This window comes from Monodelphis domestica, chromosome 5 (genome assembly GCF_027887165.1).
Source record: "Monodelphis domestica isolate mMonDom1 chromosome 5, mMonDom1.pri, whole genome shotgun sequence".
Classification (NCBI taxonomy): Eukaryota; Metazoa; Chordata; class Mammalia; order Didelphimorphia; family Didelphidae; genus Monodelphis; species Monodelphis domestica.
This window is the reverse complement of record NC_077231.1, coordinates 121839227-121867180: the sequence shown is the minus strand read 5'-3', so window position 1 is coordinate 121867180 and position 27954 is coordinate 121839227. Positions and strand designations below refer to the sequence as shown.

At 39.3% G+C, this 27954-nt stretch overlaps 1 protein-coding gene across 7 annotated transcripts in view; it reads right to left on the bottom strand.

The window, feature by feature from the left end:
• LOC100014763 (sodium channel epithelial 1 subunit alpha) overlaps positions 1 to 27954 on the bottom strand; it is a 158362-nt gene that overhangs the window by 79280 nt on the left and 51128 nt on the right. Inside the window, exons 6-7 of one of the 7 annotated variants that reach the window (XM_056799264.1) lie at positions 26455 to 26535; positions 428 to 9047 (exon numbers count right to left, since the gene is read on the bottom strand). The exons of 3 other annotated variants lie outside the window; for them this stretch is intronic. In XM_056799264.1, coding sequence (XP_056655242.1) covers positions 26465 to 26535 — 71 coding nt within the window. In that variant the 3' untranslated portion in view covers positions 428 to 9047; positions 26455 to 26464. Of the gene's footprint in view, positions 1 to 294; positions 9048 to 18421; positions 26536 to 27954 lie in introns of those variants that run through there. 3 more of the 7 variants (XM_056799259.1, XM_056799266.1, XM_056799265.1) reach the window with 3 other exon arrangements.

Here is a 27954-nt window from a genome sequence, read left to right as displayed (position 1 = left end):
TATAAGTGGGAAAGAATAAAACAGTACAGGAGATTGGGGGTGTATATATAGCTCTAAGGGGTGTATGGGGTGCTCAGGGAGGGGTAGTATCTCTGGTATGGAGGGCTTGTCGTGCCCTCCTAGGGCAGCTCTCCAGCCTCTAACCCCCACCTGACACCCAGCTCTCACTTGTGGCTCCCAGTAGCTGCTAGCATGCGGCAGCGGCCACACCCCGGGCAATGGCTTCAACAGGCTGGCCAAACCTTGTGAGGGTAGCCAGGTCATTCACCCCTGGTGAACCAGGGCTTTGCTCACCCAGCATGTGAAGACTGCTTCGGCTGAACAGACGGAAGAAACCAATAAGAAGGTTCAACGGCTGAGAGGGCGACGCAGCAAAGCACTGTGGTGTGCTTAGGGCGTGTTGGAGCACAAAAGACAACACGGCCATCCAATGCAGCTGAGGAAGTCTCCAGATGTAATGACTTTTCGTGCCAATGGGCCCAGGCTTCCAACGCTGAGAGAGTGGGACTGTCTCTGTGCATCAGCTTTTCCACTTAAATCTCTTTCACGCACAAGTATCTTTGTGCACACTCATCTATCTTAACCCCGTCCACCCTCTTCAAGACCTGCGGCGATGGGGGAGTGATGATGCAACAGGTGGAGGTGACCACTGGCAGTTGTAGTACACCAGGCCACAACCACCCCTCCCGTAACAACTGGCATCCCATGCCCCACATGCCACAAACTCTGCACTTCAGCCTTTGGACTCCAAAGCCACATGAGGGTACATCAATAGATGAAACTGCACAAAGACAATAGTCATTCTCGATCACCGAGAGACTACACATATATTTAGCTCTTAAAGTGTTTATCCCACAGCTAGACTTTCCTCTTGATAATTCCACCCATCCATCCCATTCAGTCAACATTCAGTGCTCCAGTTGAATGAAAGCAGAAAATTTTTAAGGAAAAGACTTGAGTTTTTTTGAGAAATCCACCTCTAGCCATCTCTGAAAATCTCCTCCAGGTGTCTGTCCAGTTCTTCTGATATGACTAAATCTTAGGTACTAACCAATTGTGGACAAGGAAGAGGGAGGTGCATTTTTTCCAGGACCTCAGCTCCTGACCAAGATCTCTATATATACCGAGAGAAAGCAAAGGGGATCTATTGGGAAAAAACAGTCCTCTGGAGCTCTTTGACCAGCTGCCAGCATTTTTAATAGCAAACATTTTCAGGACTTGGGAGCCTTGCATTCAGATTCTCCTTCTGCTCTGTTGTAAGATTTTTCAGGGTCCTTGCTAGACACTACACAGGACACAAACAAACAGGAATGCTTAAGTCTATTTGTCCACTCAGGAATGTAACAAACATCATCAGTATGTGATAGACCTGTTTGTCTCACAATTCCGTAGAATATAGTCTCTCTTCCTGAGATATGGGACTCAGAGAGTTTGGATAAGATATGAGGATGTCTTCTCAGTTTGGGGGGAGATCAGGTAGGGAACTTGGGCTGCAAAAGATATAGAAAAGGTACTTTTTTTTTTTTTGCAAAAAAATGATGCTTAAATTATTACAAAAGAAAGTGTAGCCATCTTTAGTGTAGCCATCCACATTAAGCCAAAGGGAATAGTATCTTCTTTGTCAATTAATCCACATTTGTGATGCCTCTCTACAAAGTTTTATTCGATAATATAAAGGAAAGAGGACAGGTTCCTGGAATTATTCAAAGTCCTTTGAATTTTCTTTAGTAATTGCGTATCAGTTAGGAGGAAGGGAGACATTCTATGTGAGCCAAAGGCATATCAAGCAGAAGTAAAAGAAATATAATAACAAATACAGGACAAAATGGTTCTGTTCTAAAAATCCACTTTTAACAATCCTCTCTCCATCAATAAAGCTATTTTATCTTTGGGATATTTAATCTAGGCCTAAAATTAAAGAATAATCTTTTTCCTTTATTCAGGGCATGGCTGTAACATACCTTTGAAAAGAACTAGATATAATTTTTGAGTGGAAATGATATAAATTTTAATAAAACACTTTCCATTGATGCAGAGAATAACAATTGTAATTACAAAGGGTCAAGTCCACTAAAGAGTTTCTCTAGACCACAAGTAGGGCCATCCTCAAATATATCTCTCACAAGGCTTTCAAAAATATTTCTCCTAAAGTAACACTAATCTCCAAAAAGGAAATAAGTACGTCCTTTGTGGGCTGTGAGGCTACCTATAGCCCTTCAGTTCTGGAGTACCACCACTGCTAAAAAGATTAATTCCCCTTGGAAGCTTTGGGTGATTTTCTTGCTTGCTTGCTTTCTTGCTTTCTTTAAACTCTTCTTCTGTCTTAGAATCCATACAAGTATCAGTTCCAAGACAGAAGAGTGGTAAAAGGGGAAGGCAATCAAGGTTAAGTGACTTGCCCAAGGTCACATAGCTAGGAAGTATCTGAGGACACATTTGAACCCAGGACTTCCTTTCTCTAAGCCTGGCTCTGTATCTACCATGCCACCCAGCTGCCCCTATTTGGATGACTTCCAAGAAGGTAATAATTTTTTTTTTCTATTTCTGTAGAAATATTAACAATAGCTTGTTCCAACTCACTGACACCTAAAAAGGAAATCAGAGCTCTCATCACTTGGTGGAAAGTACCGCAATACTGTACAAGAGGTTTATTAACAGTTTTTCCTGTCTTGTAAGAAAAAACAATTGCTTTTGGGCTTGAAGAAGAATAAGAATATGTTCTATAATCCATTGTCTATTACAACCTGGTAGAAGGGCTTTATAAGCATTATTTCCACATATGTAGTGCAGTCCCAAGGTTGAGATAAAAAAAAAGTAAGATGTATCTCCTATGACAATTCCTAGAGCCTCTCCCTCAGAAACAAGTAATGCAGGATTTATAAGACCATGCCCAGGAGTATATCTGGATCATCACTTGATAAGGTTTACATTCTGATAGTTTATAGTATTAATCCAACAATTAGAGGTAAAATTAAACCCACACAATTAATAAAAAAAGAGAGAATCATTATTGGGCAATTCATTTTATGTTATAGTCTGGAGATATAACAACATTTTCAGCTATAAAAAAAATGCTATGATTACTGAGACTGCTAGATGGCTTTCTCTAAACTGTCCCTGGTTAATGTGTCATCTGCTATCTCCTCAAGATCTGGACCACCTCTACAAACCAGTCTCTGGCAGGCTCAGTTGGCTGGCAGTCATTCCCTACTCCCCCGCCTTCACTTCTAGCTTGGCAACCTAAAAGTTTTTCTCTAAAAAAACAGAAGCTGCTCTCTTGCACAAAGATCAGCAATCACCCTGGCAAATGGATTTGCCATAATTTCCCCTGGGGCAGTGATTCCACATCTCTAAGGCCACCAGAGGCAGAAAGAAAAGGCAGTAAATCCCAGATACTGACATTCCAATCTCATGTTCCCCTCATTCTAATCACATGAGCTTTCTTCCAATCTTAATCAAACTCAGGACTGTACAGTTTCCCCATATCTCACAGATTATTTCCTTTCATGAAAACTTCATGGGCCCCTTCCATAGTTCCCCACAGAGATATAGAGACTACATTAGCGATTTGCAGCATTTGTATATGGTTGTCCATCATTTCCATTTCTCTTTCCAAAAACTGTTTATGGTTTTAAAGTCTTTAAAACCAAGCAAGAGCTAGAAAAAATCACAAAATATAAGATCAATAATTTTGATTACATCAAATTAAAAAGGTTTTGTACAAGCAAAACTAATGCATCCAAAATTAGAAGGGAAGCAACAAACTGGGAAACAATCTTCATTACAAAAACCTCTGACAAAGGCCTAATTACTCAAATTTATAAAGAGCTAAACCAGTTGTACAAAAAAATCAAGCCATTCTCCAATTGATAAATGGGCAAGGGACATGAATAGGCAATTTTCAGTTAAAGAAATCAAAACTATTAATAAACACATGAAAAAGTGTTCTAAATCTCTTATAATCAGAGAGATGGAAATCAAAGCAACTCTGAGGTATCACCTCACACCCAGCAGATTGGCTAACATGACAGCAAAGGAAAGTAATGAATGCTGGAGGGGGTGTGGCAAAGACAGAATATTAATATATTGTTGGTGGAGATGTGAATTGGTCCAACCATTCTGGAGGGCAATTTGGAACTATGCCCAAAGAGTGCTAAAAGACTGTCTGCCCTTTGATCCAACCACAGCACTGCTGGGTTTGTACTCCAAAGAGATAATAAGGAAAAAGACTTGTACAAGAATATTCATAGCTGCGCTCTTTTTGCTGGCAAAAAATTGGAAAATGAGGGGATGCCCTTCAATTGGAGAATGGCTGAACAAATTATGGTATATGTTGGTGATGGAATACTATTGTGCTCAAAGGAATAATAAAGTGGAGCAGTTCCATGGAGACTGGAACAACCTCAAGGAATTGATGCAGAATGAGAGGCACAGAACTAGGAAAACATTGTACACAGAGACTGATACACTGTGGTACAATCGAATGTAATGGACTTCTCCATTAGTGGCAATGCAGTGATCCTAAACAACTTGAAGGGATCTATGAGAAAGAACACTATCCACATCAGAGGAAAACTGTGGGAGTAGAAACACCGAAGAAAAACAACTGCTTGAATACATGGGTTGAAGGGATATGGTTGGGGATGTAGACTCTTAAATGAACATCCTAGTGCAAACATTAACAACATGGAAATAGATTCTGATCAAGGACACAAGTAATATCCAATGAAATTGTGTGTCGGCTACGGAAAGGGTGGGTGGAGGGGAGGGAGGGCAATAAAGTGATTATTGTAACCAAAAAAATAATAAAATATTATAATATATAATAAAATTTTTAAAAATTAAAATAAAAAAATAACTGTTCATGTCCTTTGACTCCTCTACTGGAGAGTATCTTTTGGTCTTGTGTGTCTTTATATCAATTCCCTATATATCTTGGATAGCAAATCTTTTATCAGAAAAAGCTGTAGGGAAGACTTTTCCCACATTCAGCAGTTTACCTAATTCCAATGACATGGGCTTTTTTCATAATAAACCGTTTTAGTTTCATATAATAAAAACTATCCCTTTTGTCCTCAGTAATCTCCTCTATCTTTTGGTTATAAATCTTTCTCTAAGTGTAAATCCAAATACCTCCCTCTGTTTTTCTCTGACTTTAAGAAAATAGTCTTTTATGTTAAGATCACTTATGTACTTTGGACCCAAACTGCTTTCCAGTTTTCCCAGCAGTTGGTTTTGAATAGGGAATTCTATCTCAGTCCCATGGTTTGTGTGCCTTAGTTTTTATCAAACACCAGGTTATAATATTTCATTGCCTCTGGATTTTTGCTCATCTATTCTGTTCTGCTGATCTGTTTCAATGTTTTGACCAAAATCAAATCGTTTTTCTTATGGCCTTATAACATAGTTTGAAATCTGGTGATGCTATTCTTTATTTGAAAGGTTATTATTTCTTTATAACAACATGCAATCAACTATATAGCCATAGCATATTAAAGTCCCCGAATCCACAAATACATTGGGAAATGATGTGACAGAGAGTGGAATGTATACCAAGCTACTTAGAGACAGCAGATTTTATTTTACTATTGTGAGTAATATTCCATTTCTTCCTCAGATTAAAATGGAACATAGTCTTTCTTTATTTTTTTAAAATGTATCTTAAGGTTTATTAACTTTTAGTTATTAAAAAAAAACAATTTTAACTTGCCTAGTTGTACAAAGTAACCCCGTAATTCAGTTAACATCCAAGGTTGTAATTGTTACGTTTGTTTTTCCCTCTAGTGATACCCATGTTACAAACACATTCTTGCCCTGTTTGATTCTCATCCATGTTCCCCATTGGGATGACCTAGAGAGTCCAATGCTAGGCCCCTTCCTTGCTAGCTCAGGTCATCACGAGAATACAAATGGATTACACAAACTGTCCAACAGTTAGTCTTCACTCTGACCCTCTTTTCCCCCATGATCTTTTTCTCAGAGTTTGTTTGTAACTTGTTGTTTATTAGGTGCCATAGCCTTCTCACACTCACCACATATCTCTCCAGTGCCCACTGAATGACTTTCGTTTTCTGTTTTGTGGAAATGTGTGGCTCTTTGGTTGTGTGGCTTGCAAGCAGTCTTTCTTAAACTTATAGAAGAATCAAAATGTGTCACAATGTTAATTATCCAGCGAGGGAGTTTAACTCGTTGAGTATAAAACCTGGACTTCCCACCAGGTGGCACCATCCTCGAACCACTAATGAGCTTTAATGTCAATTCTTTTTCTGGCACAGCAGTGACTAACCCAGGAAGAAACTAGAGCCTCCAAACATAAGGATCCCTGCCAGCATATGTCAAAATAGAAATTCATATATCAAAAATATTGCCCACATCTTACTGTATTTTTACTTATTTTGTTAAATAGTCCCCATTTACATTTTAATTTGGTCCCAATGTTAAAGGCCATTTCAGTTAGTAGGTATTTCAGATTTATGGTCTGCTGTACTTTATATTTGAGGGTAGCCCATTTCTAAAAGACTTATGTCACCTCAAGAGTACTCAGCCTGCAAATGCCTAGGCTGCTCTCTTCCCACCCACTGCTAAGCCCACATGGCAGCAACTGTCCTAAAATAGCTTTGCCTGATCTCACTGGCCAGGATCCAATTTAATCTGAGAAAGAAATGGAATATTACTCAAAATAGCAAAATACAAAATCTGCTGAATACCACTAGCCTGGTGGTACATTCCACTTTCTCTCAGGTCATTTCCCAAGGTATTTATAGATTCAGGGACTTTAGTATGCTGTGATTATATAGTTAATTGTATGTTGTTATTGTTTGCCCTTTCTTTTCTTTTTTTTTAAACGCTTACCTTCCATATTAAAATCAATACGATGTATTGGTTCCAAAGCAGAAGAGCAATGAGGGCTAAGTTAAGTGACTTGCCTAGGGTCACACCATTAAGAAATATCTAAGGCCACATTTAATCACAGGACTTCCCATCTCTAGGCCTGACCCTCGATCCATTGAGCTACCTAGCTGCCCTCTTCATCCTTCATTTTCAAAGAGGACCAATGACAGCATCAGGGTAATTCATGCCTTGATTTGTGAATAAGTTGGATTTAAAGGAGGCAGAATTGCACAAAGTCATCAGCCTAGTTCTCTCCCAGAGTCATTGAAATCCAGTGGCAAGTTCTTATTACTCTTCTGCTATGGAACTAATACTTAGTATTGATTCCAAGATGGAAGGTAAAGGTTTTAAGGGGAAAAAAGACACAGTCCCTACCTTCAAGGAGTTTGCGGTCTATATAAAACTACTTATCTGCTAGTCTCACACTGTTGAAACAGTGGCAAACTGTTTTTCGTATATAGGAGGTACCTTTGGCAGGGTGCTGAGAAAGTGTTTCATCTTTTCAGTGGCAAGCAATTCCCTTAAGATGTACTAGATGGTACAGCAGACACAGTACTAGGTCTGGAGTCAAGAAAACCTAAAAGTTCAATTCTAGTCCAAGACACTAGTTATAGGATTGTCACTTAACCTTTGCCTACCTCGGTTTCCTTAACTATAAAGTGGAGAAAATAGCACCTGTCTCACAGAGCAGCTGTGGACATCAAAAGAGAGAATATTTGTAATAGGTACTTAGCACAGTGTCTGGAAATAGTAAGCGCTTAATAAATTTTTATTCCCTTCTCTTAGTGTTCCCAAAAGTTTTTATATACTATTCCCTCAGTCTCCAAATGAGATGTTGTTTTATTTATAATTTATCAGTTACATCCATCAACATTCTGAAAAGTCACATGTAAACGAACTGATGGACCACAATGTCCTGCAGCCATCATTATCTCAGGTAGTGTTCTGATTTCAAACAGGTCCTCTCAGTTCATTTTTTTTTATCAGCTGCTCCTCCTTAGGTCCTCAGAACAGTCTGTGTCTCTTTAACATTTTATCTAAAAGGGAGTGTTTCTTCTCAAGATGATTCCTATCAGTTTTCCTTAGACAAATGCTATTTTTCTGACCCTTTCAGCATCTAAAATGTCCGTATATGAAAGAGGCAATATCTTACACCTCTGTTTTTTTACTTGTGCCTAGATTTGGGATATGAAACCATCCACCCAGTCATACCTAGATCTTGAAGTACTTACCTAGTACCCAAAAGGCAACATGATCCCTTGAGAACTGAGAGAAAAGTCATTTTTATTGCCATGTACTTCTCCTCCTCTTGACAAAAATCTGCAAAATGAAGACTAGAGACAAAGCTAAAAACACAGGTCTGAAAAAAGATGGGGAATGGGACTAGGAATAAGATACTCGGGGTTCAAATTCTGTTACTTCATGTGCAATGTTGAGTGAAATATGTGGTTTGTGTGATCAAGAAAGTTCATAAGGTTCCCCTCCTCTAGCAATAACCATCATGGCAGAGCTCAGAGAGGAATATAATGATTACTGAGGACTTAGGCAGTGAACAGATGCAAAAGGCAATATTCCCACCTTTCTGTGCATCTGACAGAGGAATTCCATCAGAAACAGAGCCAGTCCTGGATCTATATGGTAAAGCATTTATTGGCTGGTGTTCTGTGACAACACTTCTATATTTGAGGCCAATATTCTTTGCAACAAAATGCATCCATTTTTTCCTAAATCTTTCAGGGTTTTTTCCTTTAACTTATTTTTATTCTGAACTTTAAAACCCTCACAAAAATGAGGCATTCCCCTATATTGGTAGAACAGGAAAAAAAAAAGAGGATTATATGTGAAACTACAGATCTCTATTGTGGACATTTTGCACTTTGTAAAAAGTATATAAATTCAACTTGTAGCTTTCAAAACTGTCCTATTTGTCTGTGCTTCTTTTTGATCTTCCTTCTGTTCCCTTTTCTCCATTTAAAAAAATGTTTCAATGATCCCCTTTTCTTCCTTCTTTCTTTTCTTTCTTTCTTTTCCTTCCTTTCTTTTTCTTCCTTCCTTCTTTCCTTCCTTTCTTCCTGCCTTTCTTTCTTCCTTTCTTTCTCTTTTTTTTCCCCTTGGGCTACTCTGCCTTTATCTCACCTCCTTCTTCCAGGTACACACTGCATTGAGAAAAAGAAAGAAAAAAAAGTTTTTGTAACAAATAGGAATAGTTAAACAAAAGAAATTCCCACATTGTCTCTCAAAGAGTATGTCTTATTCAACATCTTGAAACTGCCACCTCTTTGTCAAAAAGTAGGTTGATATTCTGGGAGGCAATTTGGAACTATGCCCAAAGGGCTTTAACTGTCTGCCTTTTGATCCAGCCACACCTCTGCTGGGTTTACACTCCAAAGAGATAATAAGGAAAAAGACTTGTACAAAAATATGTGCTCTTTGTGGTGGCAAAAAAAAAAAACAACCCTGAAAAATGAGGGGATGCCCTTCAATTGCCAAATGGCTGAACAAATGGTGGTATCTGTTGGTGATGGAACACAATTTTGCTCAAAGGAATAATGAACTGGAGCAATTCCATGTGAAATAAGTATATTAAAATAATGGGTAAAATCTATAATTATAACAAAATAACAGTTTATTTTAAGGTAAGGGAAGAAAGGAAGGGAATTGGGAAGATCTTTTTCTAAACCTCAAACCAAATTGTTAAATCCCACTATCTAATAATTTTCACTACCTACAAATCTAGCTAACTACAACTAATTAAATTTACTCCCCCTTAGTTAGTTATAAATTTGGGAAGACTTGAAATTTACAGGAACAAGGGCCAAAAGGAAGAGCTCACTAACAGATGGCTTCAGCAGCTATTGCAGGAATATCTCAGCATACACAGGTTTCACAGGACCAGGTTGTATCAAAGGAAAGCCACAGGAGAAAGTATAACTATCCCACTAGGTCTACCCTAGAAGTCAACCTCCTGCTTCCTTGACTGCTAGGAAAAGCAACAGCCTGTCAATCCCCAAGACTCCCCCAAGGCACTCCTCAAGAAAGGTCTGGAACCTTTCTGCTCTGAAGGACCTCCTGCTCCTGCCTTGTAGGACTTCCTTCTCCTGCTTTGCAGCAAAGAGTTAATCCTATATCCTTACAACACATGTGAACTGGAACAACCTCCAGGAATTGATGCAGAGTGAGAGGAGCAGAACCAGGAGAACCTTATACACAGAGATGGATACACTGTGGTACAATTGAATGTAACAGACTCCTCTACTAGCAGCAATGCAATGATCCAGGACAATTCTGAGAGACTTAAGAGAAAGAGAAAGAACTGTGGGAGCAGAAATATAGAAGAAAAACAACTGTTTGATCACATAGGTTGATGAGAATATGTTTGGGGATGTAGACTCTAAACAATCACTCTAGTGGAAATATAAATAATATAGAAATAGGTCTTGATCAATGACACAAATAAAACCCAGTGGAATTGCTCCTTGACTATGGGAGGGGGTAGAAAGAGGGGAAGAAAGAACATGAATCATGTAACCATGGAAAAATATTTTTTTCTTTAAATAATATTTTATTTGATCATTTCCAAGCATTATTCATTAGAGACAAAGATCATTTTCTTTTCCTCCCCTCCCCCATAGCTGACGCATGATTCCACTGGGTATCTCATGTGTTCTTGATTCGAACCCATTGCCATGTTAGTATTTGCATTAGAGTGTTCATTTAGAGTCTCTCCTCAGTCATATCCCCTCAACCGCTGTAGTCAGGCAGTTGCTTTTCCTCAATGTTTCTACTCCCACAGTTTGTCCTCTGCTTATGGATAGTGTTGGAAAAATATTTTAATTAATTAATTTAATTAAATTTCAAATTAAAAAACACAATGGATAATGACCATAGTAATCTAGTTCAAGCTTTTGGAAGAAAAACTCATTATTTGAGTAAAACTTCTGGGAAAACTGGAAAACAGTATGAATGAAATTAGTCAGAGAGCAATGCCACATGTCATCTACCAAGATAAAGTAAAAAATGAATTTGTGACTTAGAAATGAAGGGTTATACCATAAACAAATTCAGGGAGCACTAAAGTGTTTACCTATCAGATCTATGGATAAGAGAAGAATTGAGGTTAAAAAAAAAAGACAGAGAACATATAAAAATTCAATTTGCCTGTTCATATCTTTTAACCATTTGAGATCATTAAAGTCATCATGGATTGATATATTTAAAAAGGTATGTTGACATGTTTGGTCATCAGTCTTCTAGAATTGCAGTTGATCATTGCATGGTTCAGAGTTCTCAATTCTTTCAAAGTTGTTTTTTCTCTATAATGTAGTTGTTACTGCATAAATGGTCCTCTTGTTTTGCTCACTTCATCCTAATGTCCACCTTTCCAAAACATAATTGTGTACTAATGAAGTAACCTCAGGTTCAGGATGTCTGTGGATTAGGTAATCAAAAGTAAATATGGATTTTAAAGTATTTTTTAAATCTATAAAGGAGAATAAGAAAAGGAATATTTGAGGATATAAAGTGGTTGGTTTTGATATCCTAACATGTGCTATTGTGACACAAGTATAGGTTGTATATTATACTTAGTGTATATTACATGTGACTCCTGTACTAGTATAATCAATTTACTATACATCTTAACTACAGCAAAGATGACAATATTAATTAACCAAAAAGGAAATACAATACCAGAGCTATCCACCAGGTACTTCAGTAGGCAATGTATCAACCAAATGGTCCTATCAGAATTGTTTTGGTTCTTTCCCAGTCTTCCTAAAAAGCTGGGGGGTCAGCTGGGGTGGAGGAGGGAAGCAGAGGGGGAAGGCCAACTCTGTTGGACTCCATAGGCTGAGAGCCAGGCCCAGAGATGGAAGATCCTGGCCTCAAATCTGGCCTCAGTCACTTCCTAGCTGTGTGACCCTGGGCAAATAACTTAACCCTCATTGCCTAGCTCTTACCACTCTTCTGCCTTGTAACAAATACATAATATTGATTCTAATACAAAAGATAAGGGTTTAAAAAAAAAATCTGTACAATGCCCACTGGCCACTAGAGGAGGCTGATTCTACAAGTTTTAGTCAACCTCTTTCAGCACATTACAGGCATGTGGCTTCTCCCTGAGGAAAGGATGGAAGGAAGAAGAATCAGGAAAGGAAGAAGGAGGAGAGACAAGCATTTACTAAACTACTAGAGGCATTTTAAGAAATTTCCTTTGATCCTCACAGGAGTCCTAGGAGCTACGAGGTATCATTTCCATTTTACAGTTGAGGAAACTGAGAGAGAAATTAAATTATTTGCCTAGGATGATCTATCTAGTGTCTGAGGTCAAATTTGAACTTGGGTCTTCCTGACTCCAGACCCAGTGTTCTATCTATTGTGTCACCTAAGTGCCTCTAGTAGGACTAACTGGGTTCTTAATTTAGACTGGGAAATGATGAAATACCAATTTTTTAAATGATAAAATTAGACAAAATAGAGATTTCAGCCCCTACCTTACATCTGGATAGTTTCTTCTCAATCAATGAACACTCACTAGGATACAGCCACTGTGACCATATGCTTTATTAGACAAAGCAAACATGCTTAATGAGCCAGGCTAATGATGAGCCAAAGGTGCTCATGACCATAGTTCATGAGGAGTAAATAAGAAGGGAGAACTGTGTGTCTAGAGTCAGCTGGGACCATGGAGTTTCAATGAGAAAGTAAGAGCAATGAGAGACAGACAAATAGAAAGACAGAGAGACATGGGGTTGGGTGGTGGGAAGGGAGGGGAGAGAGAGACTGAGACTGAGACAGAGACAGAGACAGAGGGAGGGAGAGAGAGAGAGAGAGAGAGAGAGAGAGAGAGAGAGAGAGGGAGAGACAGAGACAGAGACAGAGACAGAGACAGAGACAGAGGGAGGGAGGGAGAGAGAGAGAGAGAGAGAGAGAGAGAGAGAGAGAGAGAGAGAGAGAGAGAGAGAGAGAGAGGGAGAGGCAGAGACAGAGACAGAGACAGAGACAGAGACAGAGACAGAGACAGAGACAGAGATGGAGAGAGATGGAGAGAGAGACACACACAGAGATGGAGAGAGAGGGAGAGAGAGAGAGACAAAGAGAGAGGCAGAGACAGAGAGAGACAGAGACAGAGACAGAGAGAGAGAGAGAGCACAAAAGGAGGGATGGAGAGGAAGGAGAGACAGTGAGATAGACAGACAGAGAATAGCATCATTGGCCCACATTACAGGGAGGTAGCTTCAGTCTCACTGCAGTACCCCTATCTATGGTTGACAAAAAGTCCCTTTCACAGGCAAAGAAATAAAATAAGAAACTTTAGTGTATCAGGGATGATTAGGAATGTTTTCCACAGAGCTGGGGATGCACTCTGGCCCCTCCTAATGGGACATATTTTGGCCACTAGATGGACATACATCACAGCCATTCCTGATTGGTCCACCGGTCCCTGTAACTGGGGTTGCATTAAATATGATTGGTGTCTGAGTCAAGAAGAACTGCCCCTTCATCCGGCTATGAGAGGACCTGAGGAAAAACAGCTTGAGTGGAATGTTTAGAGACTCTGTCGGGTCTCCCTTGGACTTCGTTGGAGAGAAGGGGTCATTTCTTACCCTTCCCTGCCTTTCCTGGAGACTCACAACTTGAGCACATGGTTTAAGCCCAACTCCCTGGATGCCTTTTTTTCTGCCTAGGTCTTTTCTGAGCACAGATTGGAAACCAGCAACCAGTAATCCTGAAAAATGGATATTTCCCACTTTGATGTTTACTTCCCACGTGCAAGGGTTCTTGGGTTCCTGAGTCAGGGCCAGAGGTCTAGTGGGAGGTGCTTCTGACAGCCACTCGACTTTTGGGGATGGCCTTCAATAGAATCATCCTGAAAATTGGAAGAACTAAAGAGTCAGATCTGACTAGCCAAGAAATCTAGACCTTGTGAGCTGCTTGAATAGCTCAGGTCTGAAGTGAAAGTGAAATATCTGTTCATCATGCCTATTTTTTGATTTGTAGTATAATTATGGTTATGGGTTATTATTTTATCTTTTTTGTATTTATTAATGCTTGATTAGGTTTTCGGCTTTTTTTTTTGATGTAAACAAATGTTTCATACCTGATTTGAGAACCCTTTCTAGAAAAAATCCTTTTAATTCCTTTTTGAGGAAGACTAAAGACATGAGGCAAATTTTGTTTTAAAAATTCCCTCCAGAATTCTCTCCCACCATAGGAAACATAATTATCCAGAGCTCAAGAGAACCTTGATTCCTCTCTCTTTGAAGTTTGATTATGTGGTAGGAGCAACAGCCTAACCCCTCTGTCCCAAGTTAGGCTAATTTTTTTTAAGTATTAAAACTATTCTCCAGTCTTTTGTTGTTGTTAATTGAAAATTTTTATTATTTAATTTAGAATATTTGTCCATGGTTACAAGATTCATGGTCTTTCCCTCCCCTTCTCCCTCTCCCCTCCCCCATAGCTGACACACAATTCTACTGGGTTTTACATGTATCATTGGATCAAGACCTATTTCCATATTATTGATAATTGCACTAAGGTGATTGGTTAGAGTCTACATCCCCAATCACATCCCCCTTGACCCATGTGATCAAGCAGTTGTTTTTCTTCTGTGTTTCTACTCCCACAGTTCTTCCTCTGAATGTGGATAGCATCTTTCTCATAAGTCCCTCAGAATTGTCTATCCTCCAGTCTTGATTATTTTAGGGGATTAAATGTTCAGGTTGTTGACATCATTTCCTGGTCATCAGTACAAAGTGATGCTTAGCTGGGCAAGGCAGGCAAAAGATCTTTGCTCATCTGAATCAAATCAAGATGTCCTCAGTGTCTGTCTTTATTGGATATCCTGCTGTGGCTAAGTATATTATCCTTTTGTTTATTGTTGAATGATCTCCAAGTGTCTGTTTGTTGCATTACTGAACCTAAGCCATAAGGCAACTAGCCTGAGTCAGGCTCCATCCAGAACAGGTTGTCTCTGGAATGATTCCAGGCTCCATTTTGAGTCTACAGAATCGTTTGTGGGAGGCAGGCTCATTGGGCAGTAGATAATATCTTGGGGATTTTGGAATTTGGGGGTTGATTCCAATCAAGTCCAAGTACCTAGTATCTCTTCAGAAGCCCCACATATATGAGATTTATCTGAGTTTGATTTTTTTAAAAATTTTTTAGCTAAACTGCTCATTGTATACTTGAATGAGTTCAGATCTCCATTTGGAACATCCACTGGTTTTTCAAGGATCACTGGAGAAATTTATGGGTTACCCTACATGTCCCAGGGGAGGAATTTTTATTCAAAAGGGGAAGGTTGGTTTTCCTTCTTGCTATGTGTGTGTATATGTATATATAGATATATATGTGTGTGTGCATATATACATATACACAGATATATATGTGTATATATATGTATATAATATTCTTATTTCTTTCATTTAAGTTTCATTCTTTCTTGTTTTGGGTTAAGATGAGTCCTTTGAAGTACCAGGCAGGTAGAGACCTACAAGAACTTTATAAAATGTTGTTTACTTGCTGAATTTGAATACCTTTGTATCTGGATGTGTGTGTAATCTCCAGGCTCACCACTTATGCTGGGTCTGGACCCTCAACAAAATATTATTCATTTTGAGATTGTCAAAGAATCATACTGAATGTACTGCTGGAATAATTTGCATGGCATTCAGAAGCCTTTTAAGAACAGTGCCATTTAGACTTGGCTGAAATATATAAGGCATGGGGGAAAGCAATTGAAAAGATGTCAAGTCTCTCCCAGGCCCCACAAAACTGAAGAACTGGAGAAGGCAATGAATGTGCCCCATGGACCGCCACCCCACTGATCTATTAGGGATAGCAGCTATTTAACTATGAGAATTTATTTTTCACATATTGTGTTAATTCCTACATAATAGAGAGAACTACTATATATTCCTTTGTCTGGGATCTGAGGCAGAGATATATCATCCAGTCTGCTGGGTTTTGCATTTTCTTTGTCCTTGGGAATCCCAAGGAATATCTCCCTTTCTAACAGAATTTGGCTAATAAATGAAGGGGAGAAGGCCCATCTGTGGGGATGGGGAGGTTGATGGACCACCTCTTAATCAGCTGTTGCCAATTAAAGATGTCTTTGGATGGTCAAGGTAGGAGCTGAGCTCCTAAAAATCCATTTATTAAGCTGCCTAACACAGCTCAGATTGTCCCTGAGACAGAGCCATGGAGACCTACATTACTTAACAATTATGATGCTGGCCTAACCAATTAACCTAGTATAATCAATAAAATTATATTCTTACCCCAAAATCAGTCTCTTGAGATCATTTTAGTCATCATGTAACCAAAGGGAAGAGTGCCTAAAGAACAGAGGAGGAGTTAGGCATGCACTCTGTCCCTCTTTGGTGGGAGATGTGCTCTGGCCCCCTGAATAAAGAGGGTTGTGTGTGACTCAACAACCCCTGAGAGGTCCCTGGGTCCTTGGAACTAGGGTTGTGTTAAAGATCATTGGGGACTGAGTAAGGAAGAACCACACACTCAACAGGCTCTGAGAAGAACAGAAGATAAATACCTGCCTCTTTCCTTCTAGAAGCTTAGACTTCAAGAAAGAAAGGGTGGTTATTCTCTGCCTTTCCTGTCTCCTGTCTCACCCGCTACTCAGCAGGGATGGGGACCCACATCTTGAACATGTGGCCATGGGAACATGTGCTTGCTAGGTGAGCCTGAGTCTGCTTTCTGCCTTTCTGTTTCTTCTCAGAGCACAAATCAGTAATCAGCAACCAGCAATCCTGAAAAATATACTGAGAAATGGGTATTGCCAGCCCTGGTGACTGCTTCACAAGTTCAAGAATTCCTGGATTTTGGCTGGCTACTGGGACATGAAAGACTGGGACTGTTCTAAGATCATAAGATTTAGACTTAAATTTTAGATTTTTAGATGGATTTAGAGATGAAAGGAAATTAGATATTAGATGGTCCCAACCTTTCATTCTACGGAGGAAGAACTGAAACTCAAGGAGGTTATTAATGACAACCAGATTGCAAAGAGCAGCCCTGGGATTTTGAGCCCAGGTCCTTCGATTTGAAATCCAGCATGCTTTCCATCGTGGTCCTCCCCATGCTCTGCAATCCAATAGAAATGGCTTCTGTGTTCCTCCACTTCCCATCCATCATCTTCCATGCCCAGAATGCATTCCCTCTTACCTCCACCTCATAGAGTCTCTCTCTTCCTTTAAGAAGAAATGTACCTCACCAATTTAAAGACGTGTTTAAAAGTTCCTTTGTTAGAATTATAGTATTTATTCACCTGGGAGGCAGCCTGGAATGGGGGAAAGAAGGCTATACTTCGAGTCCTAAGACCTGAATTCGGATCCTATTTCTGCCACTTAGTACCTGCATAATCTTGAACAGGTCGTTTTTCTCTTATGTAAATTTCAGTTGAGACATCTGGAAAATGAAGGAGCTGGACTGCATGACCTCTAAAGATCCTGTAGAGCTCTAAAATTAGCATATGTGCCTGTCTGAATTCTTCCGGGCAGCTAAGTGATACAGTGGAAAACGTTTCCAGACCTGCAGTCAGGAAGAGCTGAGATCAAATCTGTCCTCAGACACTCACAAACTGTGTAACCCTGGAAGTATCACTTCACCTCTTTTTGCTTCAGTTTTTTCATCTGTAAAATGGAGATAATAATAACACACACTTCCTAGGCTTGTTGTGAGGAGCAGATAAAATAATAAAATCAAAGGACCTGGCTCTTGCATGATTCTGTGATGATTCCAATTTATGTTGTATATAACTTGGTTGTAGAAAAATTGTGTGTGTGTGTGTGTGTGTGTGTGTGTATTGTTTCCCCTGTTAGATTGGTAGCTACTTGAGGATAAGAACTATCTTTTGCCTTTCCTTTCTCTGTTTCCTCAGCGTTTAGCACATTGTCTTGCCCATATTATGTACTGCATACATGTTAGCTATTATTTTTTAAGTATTAAATTTTATTTATCCCCAATTACATGTAAAAAGTTTCCAATATTTTTCAAAGAATGAGTCTCAAATTCTCTCCCTCCCTCCCCCTAAACCTCCACCACCTCCTCATGAGAAGCTATGTAAGCTCATATATTATTCTAATGATAATTTTAATTTAAAAAGTGGGTTTCATCAGTAACAAAGCTTTCAGATATTGAGATCTTTCCTTTGCCCTTGCCTGCTCCTCTTTGCACTAGACTTCTTTCTCTACATGTCACATCCACCCAAGTAGATTAAAAACTCCTTAAAAGTAGTTGTGAGGCAGTTTTTTTTTTTTTAAATCTTTGTTCCCCCAGAAGTGAGCATGGTAGCCTGATGAATATTTGATAAACTTTTGAATTGAAATGGTGTCTCTGCAGAAAAGGGAGGAGAGATGTTACAGGCAACAGTGTCTTGGGAATCATAGATCAGTCAGGGAGTCAATAAACATTTAATAAGCACCTCCTATGTGCCAGGCATTGCAGTAAGCATCGGGGATACAGAGAAAGGCAAAAGTCAGTTGTTGTCCTCAAGGAGTTTTCAATCTAAGGGAGAAGACAACATGCAAATAACTATTTGCAACAAGTTATGTATGGAATAAATATGAATCAACCCAGGATTATATAGTAGTGTGCAAATTATTTGGAATAAGCAATAATTTTGATATGGTTTCAGTTTGTGCCAGCAGTGGCCAAGCAAGTGGGCTTTTACTGACACTAGGCCTATTACAACATTTGCACATTTCCTTGGAGTAATATAATTCTTTAAAACCTCAGAATTGAAAACACAACAAAAGAGAACAATGAAATATTCATGTACTTGCTGACTATGACCAAAATAAAGTTGGACTGAGCAGGTACACATATATTTCATTGTTCTTTTGTTGTGTTTTAAATTCTGTGGTTTTAAAGAATTATATTACTTCAAAGAAACTTGCAAATGTTGTCATTTTGAAGGAGCACACTTCAGTGACTATTACTAATATTACTGAGGTTGCTCGTGTTGTGAAGTCAAGCCCCACTAAAGAAACAGACTCAATTACGCTAAAGCACAAAGGCAGATACTGTTACAAACAAAAAATAATGCCAAAAACTAAAAAACTAATTCTATGAAACAACTTATTTAGTCCTTAAAAAACAAAGACCTTGAGAGGAATATGACAGCTGGAAGAGTTATTATTGATTCCTATAAAGTGTAGCATCAGTTTGAAACTGGAAGAACAGTTTTATAAAGCTACAAACCAGGAGCAGCTGGGTAGCTCAGTGGATTGAAACCCAGCCCTAGAAATAGGAGGTCCTGGATTCAAATCCAGCCTCAGGCACTTCTTAGCTGAGTGACCCTGAGCAGTCATTTAAACCCCCATTGCCTAGGCCTTACCTATTCTGTCTTGGAACCAATACATAATATTGATCCTAAGACAGGAGGTAAGGGGTTTAAAAAAAAAACTATTAACTATTTTAAAGAAAAAATTCATTATGAGCAAGACAGTAACATACTGAAGATTGGAAAAAAATTATTCATCAAGCTACATATTGCATACAAAGCACTGTGTTCACTGCTGGGGAAATAAAGATGAAAAACTGCCTAGTAACTGCTCTGAAGGCGTTTTTCGTCTCTTTGGGCGGATGTGACATGTAGAGAGATAAATCTAGAGCAAAGGAAGAACGGGTAAGGGCAAAGGAGAAATCTGAATATCTAAAAACCATAAACCATGTGGGGGGCCCCAGGGAGAAGGGATGTTTTGAACATTAAAGCTTGCTATGTCTTCCTCTGTATCACACTTGTGAGAGCTTTGGCATTTAGCTGAAATCTGGTTCCTAGTCATCAACATCCTGTTCTTTCAGGAGGTTTAGACATGTCATACACTCAATGGAAATTATTTTGTAGCCCAGGGGGCAATATCTCTGCCATGAAGTCCCCCAGGAAAGTGACTCTCCATTTGAAACATTCCATCAACGTTCACCCACTCAAAACCATGCTCTACCAGCCTTTTACCAACATTAGTGCCAACATTATTGCCAACAGATAACATTAATCAAGCAGCACCACATGGCAAATAATGGAATACAAAAGGATAGCCTGTCTTGCCAGATTCCATGGTACGGTGTCCCACAAGTATAAATCTATCATTGGGGAAGGGCATACACCAAGAGACAGGCACATGCATGGAGGGCACTCATGAGGAGCTCTTTCTCTCATCCCACACATTCACTCGGCTGTTGGACCTGACAATTTCTTCCTCCATTCCATCTCTTGTATTTATCGCCTTCCCTCCATTCATACAGCTACTCCAACTTTAACTTCAGGTCTTCATGACTTCCTGCTGCCATTGTTAAAACAGGTTCCTATTTCTTCTCCAGACCCCAATTCACATTGCCACCAAAGGGATCCAATCTGTTACTCCTGTAATCAATACATTCCACTGGCTCCCTTTTGCCTCTAAGAACAAATATGAATAATTTTTCTCCTTCATCCCTCTCTCTTCCTCTTCCTCCTCTTCTTGTTTTTTTAAATCCTTACCTTCTGGCTTAGAACTGATAGTAAGTATCAGTCTCAATTCAGGGCTAGACAATGGGGATTTAATGACTTGTCCAAGGACAGACAGCTAGGAAGTGACCAGAATGTGAACTCAGGACCTCCGGTCTTTAGGCTCTGCTCTCTATCCAGAGCCACCCAGCTGCCCCTAAATTCTTCTGTTTAGTTTTTAAAGTCCTTCACAATCTGGCCCCCTATCTAGCTTTTCAATATCATGAATTCAAAAGAGATATATTAGAAAGGAAAAAGGCCAAGATTAAAAGAGGACATCAAGATAGGGGGAATACAGTAGAATTGCTTATCAGCTCCAGGAGTGGGGGAGGGAAACAACATGAATCATGAAATCACAGAAAAAAAGAAAGTACTGTGGGGCCCTTAGAGCTTGGTCAGACTTAGAAGACTCCAAGATCATCCACTGCATCCCAAGCCATTGCCAGTTGTCCTGACTTTTATCTTCTTGCCAATAGACCTTGATGACTCTGGAAGAGTGAGTGAAGTCAATGATCTGGGGCAACTCTGCTTCACTTAAACCCAATTCATGTGCAAGTCAAAACATTATATCATTGATCCTCTTTTGAAAATGAAGGATGAACAAAAAAATTTCTTTGGCATTCATTCTGTATATGTTTATTTTTTTTATTCCTCTTGTGTGTATGTATGTGTGTATTATACATGTAGAATACAAGTTCCTTGAGAAAAGGAACCATTTAGTTTTCCTTTTTGTATATTCAGAACCTAGCACAGTGCTGGATTCCTAGTAAGCACTTAATAAATTTTTACAGACGATATGCATAAAGAAGCATATTCTGGGAACCTGTATACCCACACAGGAAACACATATGGTCAAGGAAACTCATACCTTCACATCTTCAATATCCTCTGATGATGTTATCATGGTATTCTTTTGGGTATGCTCTCTTCTGGGAATGGTGTTATATCTGCTCAGGGTCCCTTGGTCTTGCAGCCAATGAGTTTCTCTTTTCTACCAACTTCTATATTTTATTTCTAAAGAGATTTCTCTCTAAGACCATTTCAGCTCTGGACTGCTCTGGTGCAGTGACTGGAAAGCTTCATCTTGATAAAAGCAAGTTTGACACTCTCTAGTTGTAGCTAAAATTATGAATCACCACAATCAGCAAAAAAAGGTAGTCAAGTGGCTGAACAAATCATGGTATCTGTTAGTGAGGGAATACTATTGTGCTGAAAGGAATAATGAACTGGAGGAATTCCATGTGAACTGGAATGACCTCCAGGAATTGATGCAGAGTGAAAGGAACAGAAGCAGGAGAACATTGCACACAGAGACTGATACACTGTGGTACAATCGAATGTAATGGACTTCTCTACTAGCAGCAATGCAATGATCCAGGACAATTCTGAGGCACTTATGAGAAAGATGCTATCCACACCCAGAGAAACAACTGTGGGAGCAGAAACACAGAATAAAGACATTTCCTTGATCACATGGTTCAATGGGGATATGACCGGGAATATAGACTCTAAATGATCACCCTAGTGCAAACATCAATAATATGGAAATAGGTCTTGATCAATGATACATGTAAAACCCAGTGGAATTGCTCATTGGCTACAGGAGGGGGGTGGGGGGATGGGAGGGAAAGAACATGAATCTTGTAAACATGGAAAAATATTCTAAATCGATTAAATGAAATTTTCCCAAAAAGGAGGCGGCAGTCAAACAAAAGCAGGGTGCTTTCTGGCATTTAGAGATTAAGACATAGTGCCAATGTTTGGTGCTGAACTGAAGTTTGTTATCTCAAATAACTATCTGCTTGAGGAGAATAGAAATTCCCTGCAATAACCATTGACCAAGGAGATTCTGGGTCACCCAAACCAGAGAGCACTGACAAAAAAAAAAAAAGCAGGCTGGAACCACAGAGTCATTTTTATTTCTAAGATGCTCTCAGTACTGGCACCCAAATGAACCCAAACATAACAAAGCTAAGTGAAAAAGGTAAGGTTAATTATTGTCCTCTTGTCTCCCAGGACCACATTCCTGCCTTCGGTAAGTATATCTGTCAATAATAAAAACAACTGGCTTTTGTGCTCTATTATGGTCTATATCAAACCTCACAGTCTCCTGGCCCACATCCCTGCCTTTATGATGTACTAATATATAATACATATTCTTCTCAGCAGAAAAAAACAACTGGCTTTTGTCAAAACATAAAACCTCACTGTCTCCCTGAACTTCAAAGCCTACCTGTTCCTGCTGAGCAACCTTTCACTTTGGGGATCCATCCAACACATTCTACTGGGGATGGGGATGGGATTGGAATCTATTGCTAAGGATAGAAGGCATTAATATTGGATGAGTGACAGCTGCTGGGGGATGGCCAACATCTCTTCTTCTCTCTTCAAAGTCAAATGGAGAGTATGAGCAACAAACTTTTTATTTTTGGCAAGAGACTAGGTGAACTAGCATAGACCACTAGCCAGGATAGGGTGGTTGGCTCTCTGTATGTGTCTCTACTTCTCCAAATTCTTCTTTAACCTTTCTAATTGCTCCTTCTCTATTTCTTTCATTGGCTCCCCATCCTTTTCCAAGACTCTTAAAGTGCATATTCCCCAATGAACCTTTTTTTTAAAATATGTTTTATTTGATCATTTCCAAGCATTATTCGTTAAAGACATAGATCATTTTCTTTTCCTCCTCCCCACCCCCCATAGCCGACGCGTAAGTCCACTGGGCATTAGATGTTTTCTTGATTTGAACCCATTGCTTTGTTGATAGTATTTGCATTAGAGTGTCCCCAATGAACCTTTTTATCTCATTAGACTTTCTCCATTTGCAATATCACTTAATTTTGTGGTTCCCACTACTATCTCTATTCAGATAACTATCAAATCTATATATCTCTGAACTCTAGGCCACATCTTCACCTATCTATATAGACTGTCTCTCCCTGGATGTCTCATTAACGACTCAAACTCAACATGTCCAAAACTCTGTGTCTTTCCCTCTAAACCATCTAGATTATCATTTTTGTCTCTATCTCCTATGTTCATTACCTTGACATCATCATGGACATTTTTCTCTACTTCAAACCTAACTTTTAATCAGTCACCAAGTCCTCTTGATTCCACCTTTGCATATTTCTCACATCTCCCCCTTTTGCTCTATTTCTTTTATGATCATTAAACAGGCAGAGTTACTTATACAATAACAACAGCCTCCTCACAGGTCTTTCTGTCCCTACTCCCTTCCCCTTTCAATCTATCCTCTTGTATTTGGTGGGCCAGAGAGGTATGGGGAAGGGGGGAGTCAAAAAGGGTATATGGCTACTGTCACTGGCTTGCTCCTGACCTTGGAACACCCACTGGTTATCCTTTTGACTCATCAGACTTTCACCTGGAGAACTGCCAGAAATCAATGCCATCTCTACAGGAGATGATGGTCACCTGCTATCCACTAAGAGTGCAAGGTGATTATAGCAGATCAAAAGTTCTACTGACTCCTTTGACTTTTGAGCCCAAGAATTACTGACAGTATTTTTATATAAATGACCTCTGAGCATAGCTTTTCTTGACAAAATACAGAAGATAGGGTAGGTAAATCTCAAGCATGACAGTAAAGCTAATATTGTTGATTTTGTTTTCAAAGATGCGGGGGAGCTTGGGAATTTTAGTACTATTACTTTATTTAGTACCTTACACTTTTGATTTCACTTAATAAAGTGTGCTCTCTATGTGAATGATCCTTTTGGTCCACAAAAAATTGGGAAGATTAAATCCCTACACTAATGGCACCAAAACAAGGCAAAATATAGTATGAATTATTTGGGAAAATGTTTGTATCCTAGACTAGATTTAACTAAACCTGGATTGATATACTTAAAAAAAAGACAAAGTTAAATCTTTTCAAAGGTCTTACCCCATTTCTCTTCATCATCCCTTTTCCCACCTACATATGCTCAAGAAGCTCCAACGTCATACTTGGCCCTTTCTTTATTGGTAGGATATTTTGCCATTTTGCCTAAAGATGTACTGTCATCTATCAGATGTGGCAAACACCCAGTCCTCTACCATTGTGGACCTAATGCCCAGTTCTTGCAAAACACTACTTTATATCAATAATAAATGGATTACTAGTGACCAGTTAAGCTTGGCTGGGCATAAGGAATTGTAAATAAATTGGACTGTACAAATGCCAATGTTAGTTCTGAAAAACTGATTCAAAGAAATGTAAACTTCGCTGATATGAGCATCAGCTTGACTAATAGCAGGGTTGTCAAGAAGTGGAATGAGATTAAAGAGAAAGTAAAGACGGATACCCTTTTCCACAGAAACATCTACTTTACAAGCATAGATGCAGGGCTGGAGATGCTTGGGCACTATATAAACCACCAGATGTTGCTTTAAACTTTCAACTACTCCAATTCTCCTCCCTTGAGAGGGACTTCTTAGACTTGGAGCCTGGGTCCCTTCTAGGTCCCCTCCACACATATGAACAGGTTCTACATTTTATTCATAGGTCTAAATCCTGAGCCACTTTCCAAATCTATCGATGTGATCGTATGATTTTTATCAGTTTCCTCTCATCAAAGATACCTCATCCTATTTCAAAGGTTTTCAAAGGCTATGCCAGTGGGCACAAGTTTTCCTAGTACCAACAAGCTTTTAAATGTCCTACCCACATTTCTCCTTAATCACTGAATATCTAACTTCCCTATCTATACCAAGGAAAAGATGAGTAACATAGATATTTCCACCACTCAGACAACAGGATTCAGCACCACCCAAAAAGTACATAAAGACTAACCACAGAGACAAAAAAAATGAATGTGGGGCTAGAAAACTGGTAGAAGAGTAGAAGGTAGACCCTCCAACCTATATACTGAAGGATGAGGGAGGAATAAGATCCCATTATTAAGATTATTCCTCTTTCTATGAATTTTTTGTAGCTCTTTGTATCTTTGTCATATGTAACATAGACATCTAGATGGAGTATGAGAAGATTTAAAAGGTACTTAGGTGGCTTAGTGGAGAGAGCTGTGGGACTAGAGTCAGGAAGAGCTGAGTTCAAATACAGCCTCAAGACATGTATACACTGCAAGATGATGGGGAGGCCACTTAGCCTCTATCTCTCTTAATCCACTGGAGAAGGAAAGGCAAACCACTTGAATATCTTTGCCAAGAAAACCTCATGGATCGAATGGTCAAAACATGGATCGAGTCAAAACAAGTAAGGCAGGATTGAGATTTTGAATGAGAAAACTTGACTCTCCTTCCCTTTCTCAACCAGAAAGGCGTTAGAGATCAAAATCTTCACAGACCACTTAGATCTCCATTAACTGAGTCAATCTGGAGGTAGAACTTTTTCTGATCACTACTTCTCCCTCCCTTCTTTCTTCCAGGATTAGTGAGGGGTAAAAACAGGCAAAGTCTGAGAAGTCCACAGCCACCACCCTTTCTTAGTGAACCCCTGGTTTCTCTAATAATGGATAGTTAGGAACCTTCCATCTTTTAAAAACATTTTTAAACCCTTCTGTTTTAGTATCATTTTTAAGACAGAAGAAAGTAGTAAGGCTAGGCAATAGGGGCTAAGAGACTTGCCCAGGGTTAAGCAGCTAGGAAGTCCCTGACTAATGTCCTCCTAACTCCAGGCCTGGCGCTGTATCTGCTGTGCTATGGAGCTGTCCAGGAACCTTTGGTCTTAATCATGGGAATTTAGGAGCCTTTGGTCTTTGGGAAGTAAAGGACCCAGATCCACCCAGAATCTATTCCCTACTTCTGCAGGATTCAAAGGGTTCAAAACATTCAAAGGGTTCAGGATACACCAAGATTATCTCCCTGACTACCAAGCCAGAATGTGGGGCCTTAGTTTCCATATCATGTGAAATATAAAACCCCTTCAAAGGGTGCCTCTCCGAACATTTTAATTATAATTAAAAGCAACATTTTCACAACAGTGACAGGGACAACTCTTTAAGGGATTAAAAAAATACCATTTACAACATTCCATGAAAATTGTGTGAGGGACTGGGCAAGGGACCAGAGATAGCAGAGCAAGTGAACCGTTCATTCACCTTCTAGATCTCATAGCCAGAGAACACTCATCCACGATTGTGGCAAGCCTCTAGGTCTAGTCCCAGCTGTTGCTGCTGCTGCTGAGAGAGAATCAAAATGAAGTTTCTGATCATACTGTTCACTCAATTTCATCATGTCACCCCTCTACCGCACCCTCCTCTCAGAAGCTTCTCCCAGCTCTCTTTCAGACATAGGCTTTTCCCAGTCGGAGTCCTGACTTGGCTTTCCTCCTCCTTCTCCAGCCTCCAGGGATACAGGCTCACTGTGATTTCTTTGGAATAGGAAATTTACAGATGAGGAGATTACCCTCCTCTAATGCAAGCTGGCACTTTCATTCCAACCACTGGGAATGGGGCAGCGAGGTTGTTTGGTGGGTAGAGCATCAGGCCTGGAGTCTGGAGGACCTGGGTTCAAATTTTACTTCAGACACTTCCTAGCTGTGGCAAGACACTTAACCCCAAGTACTTATCCCTTACTGCTTTTCTTTGGAATCTTTACTGAGCGTCCATACCAAAACAGAAGGTAAGGATTTTTTTTTTTCAAATACTGAGAGCATTGAGCAGTTAAATGATTTCCTGTGATCATAAGATTTTTATGATGAGTTCTAGTTCTAGGTCCCAGATCCAGGACAAGTGAAGAGTTAGAACTTGAACTTGGGTCTTTCTAGCCACAAAGTCAGCTCTCTATTATCTAGAGGATACTCCTCTCTAAACATAGGTTCCCAACCTTTGAGTATCATGGATTCCTTTGGTAGTCTTCTGAAGTCCATGGATCCCTTCTCTGAAACATATATATATATATATTTTTTTTATTATTTTAATTATTTTAATATATATAAATATTACATATATATTTGTAAACCCTTACCTTCTTTTCAATCCATGGAGACACTTAGCTTCCCCCTCAGAAATATTTTAAAAGAATACAATAAAAATATATAGGATTACAAAGGAAATGAAATATGTGGAAATAACAATGCATTTTCCCCCATCAAAGTTTGAAGACACCCCATGTTAAGAAGCCACAATTGTGACAAAAATGTTCTATAATTGTGAAATATTATTAATCTTTCTTTTTCCCTCAGCACCAGGTACAAAACAAGAACTAAAAAAATGTTGTATTGAATCACTTTGAAGAACCAAAGGTATGAATTACTAATGATGTGATTTCAGGTACCATTTTAAGCTGCAGAGAATATCTTTTGAGTGAAACACAGGGTTGAGTACCTTCTGAAATCATTTCACAGTGACGACCACCAACTCCACCTACTCAAGGAAGCCAGATCTAATGAGGGGCTATAGTGGGTAGAGACAAAAAAAGAGAGAAAAAAAAGATAGAAAAACATAAAGCAGATATGATAAGACCACAGGGGATGTGACTTGGTGGGTTGAAGAGGGGGAATGGAAATATAGACTCATTTTAAGAGATGTAAGGAAATGGCTTCAAGGTCCCTATATTACAAAGCATCCTGGGGGAGTAGGATACCTCAGACTCTTTGG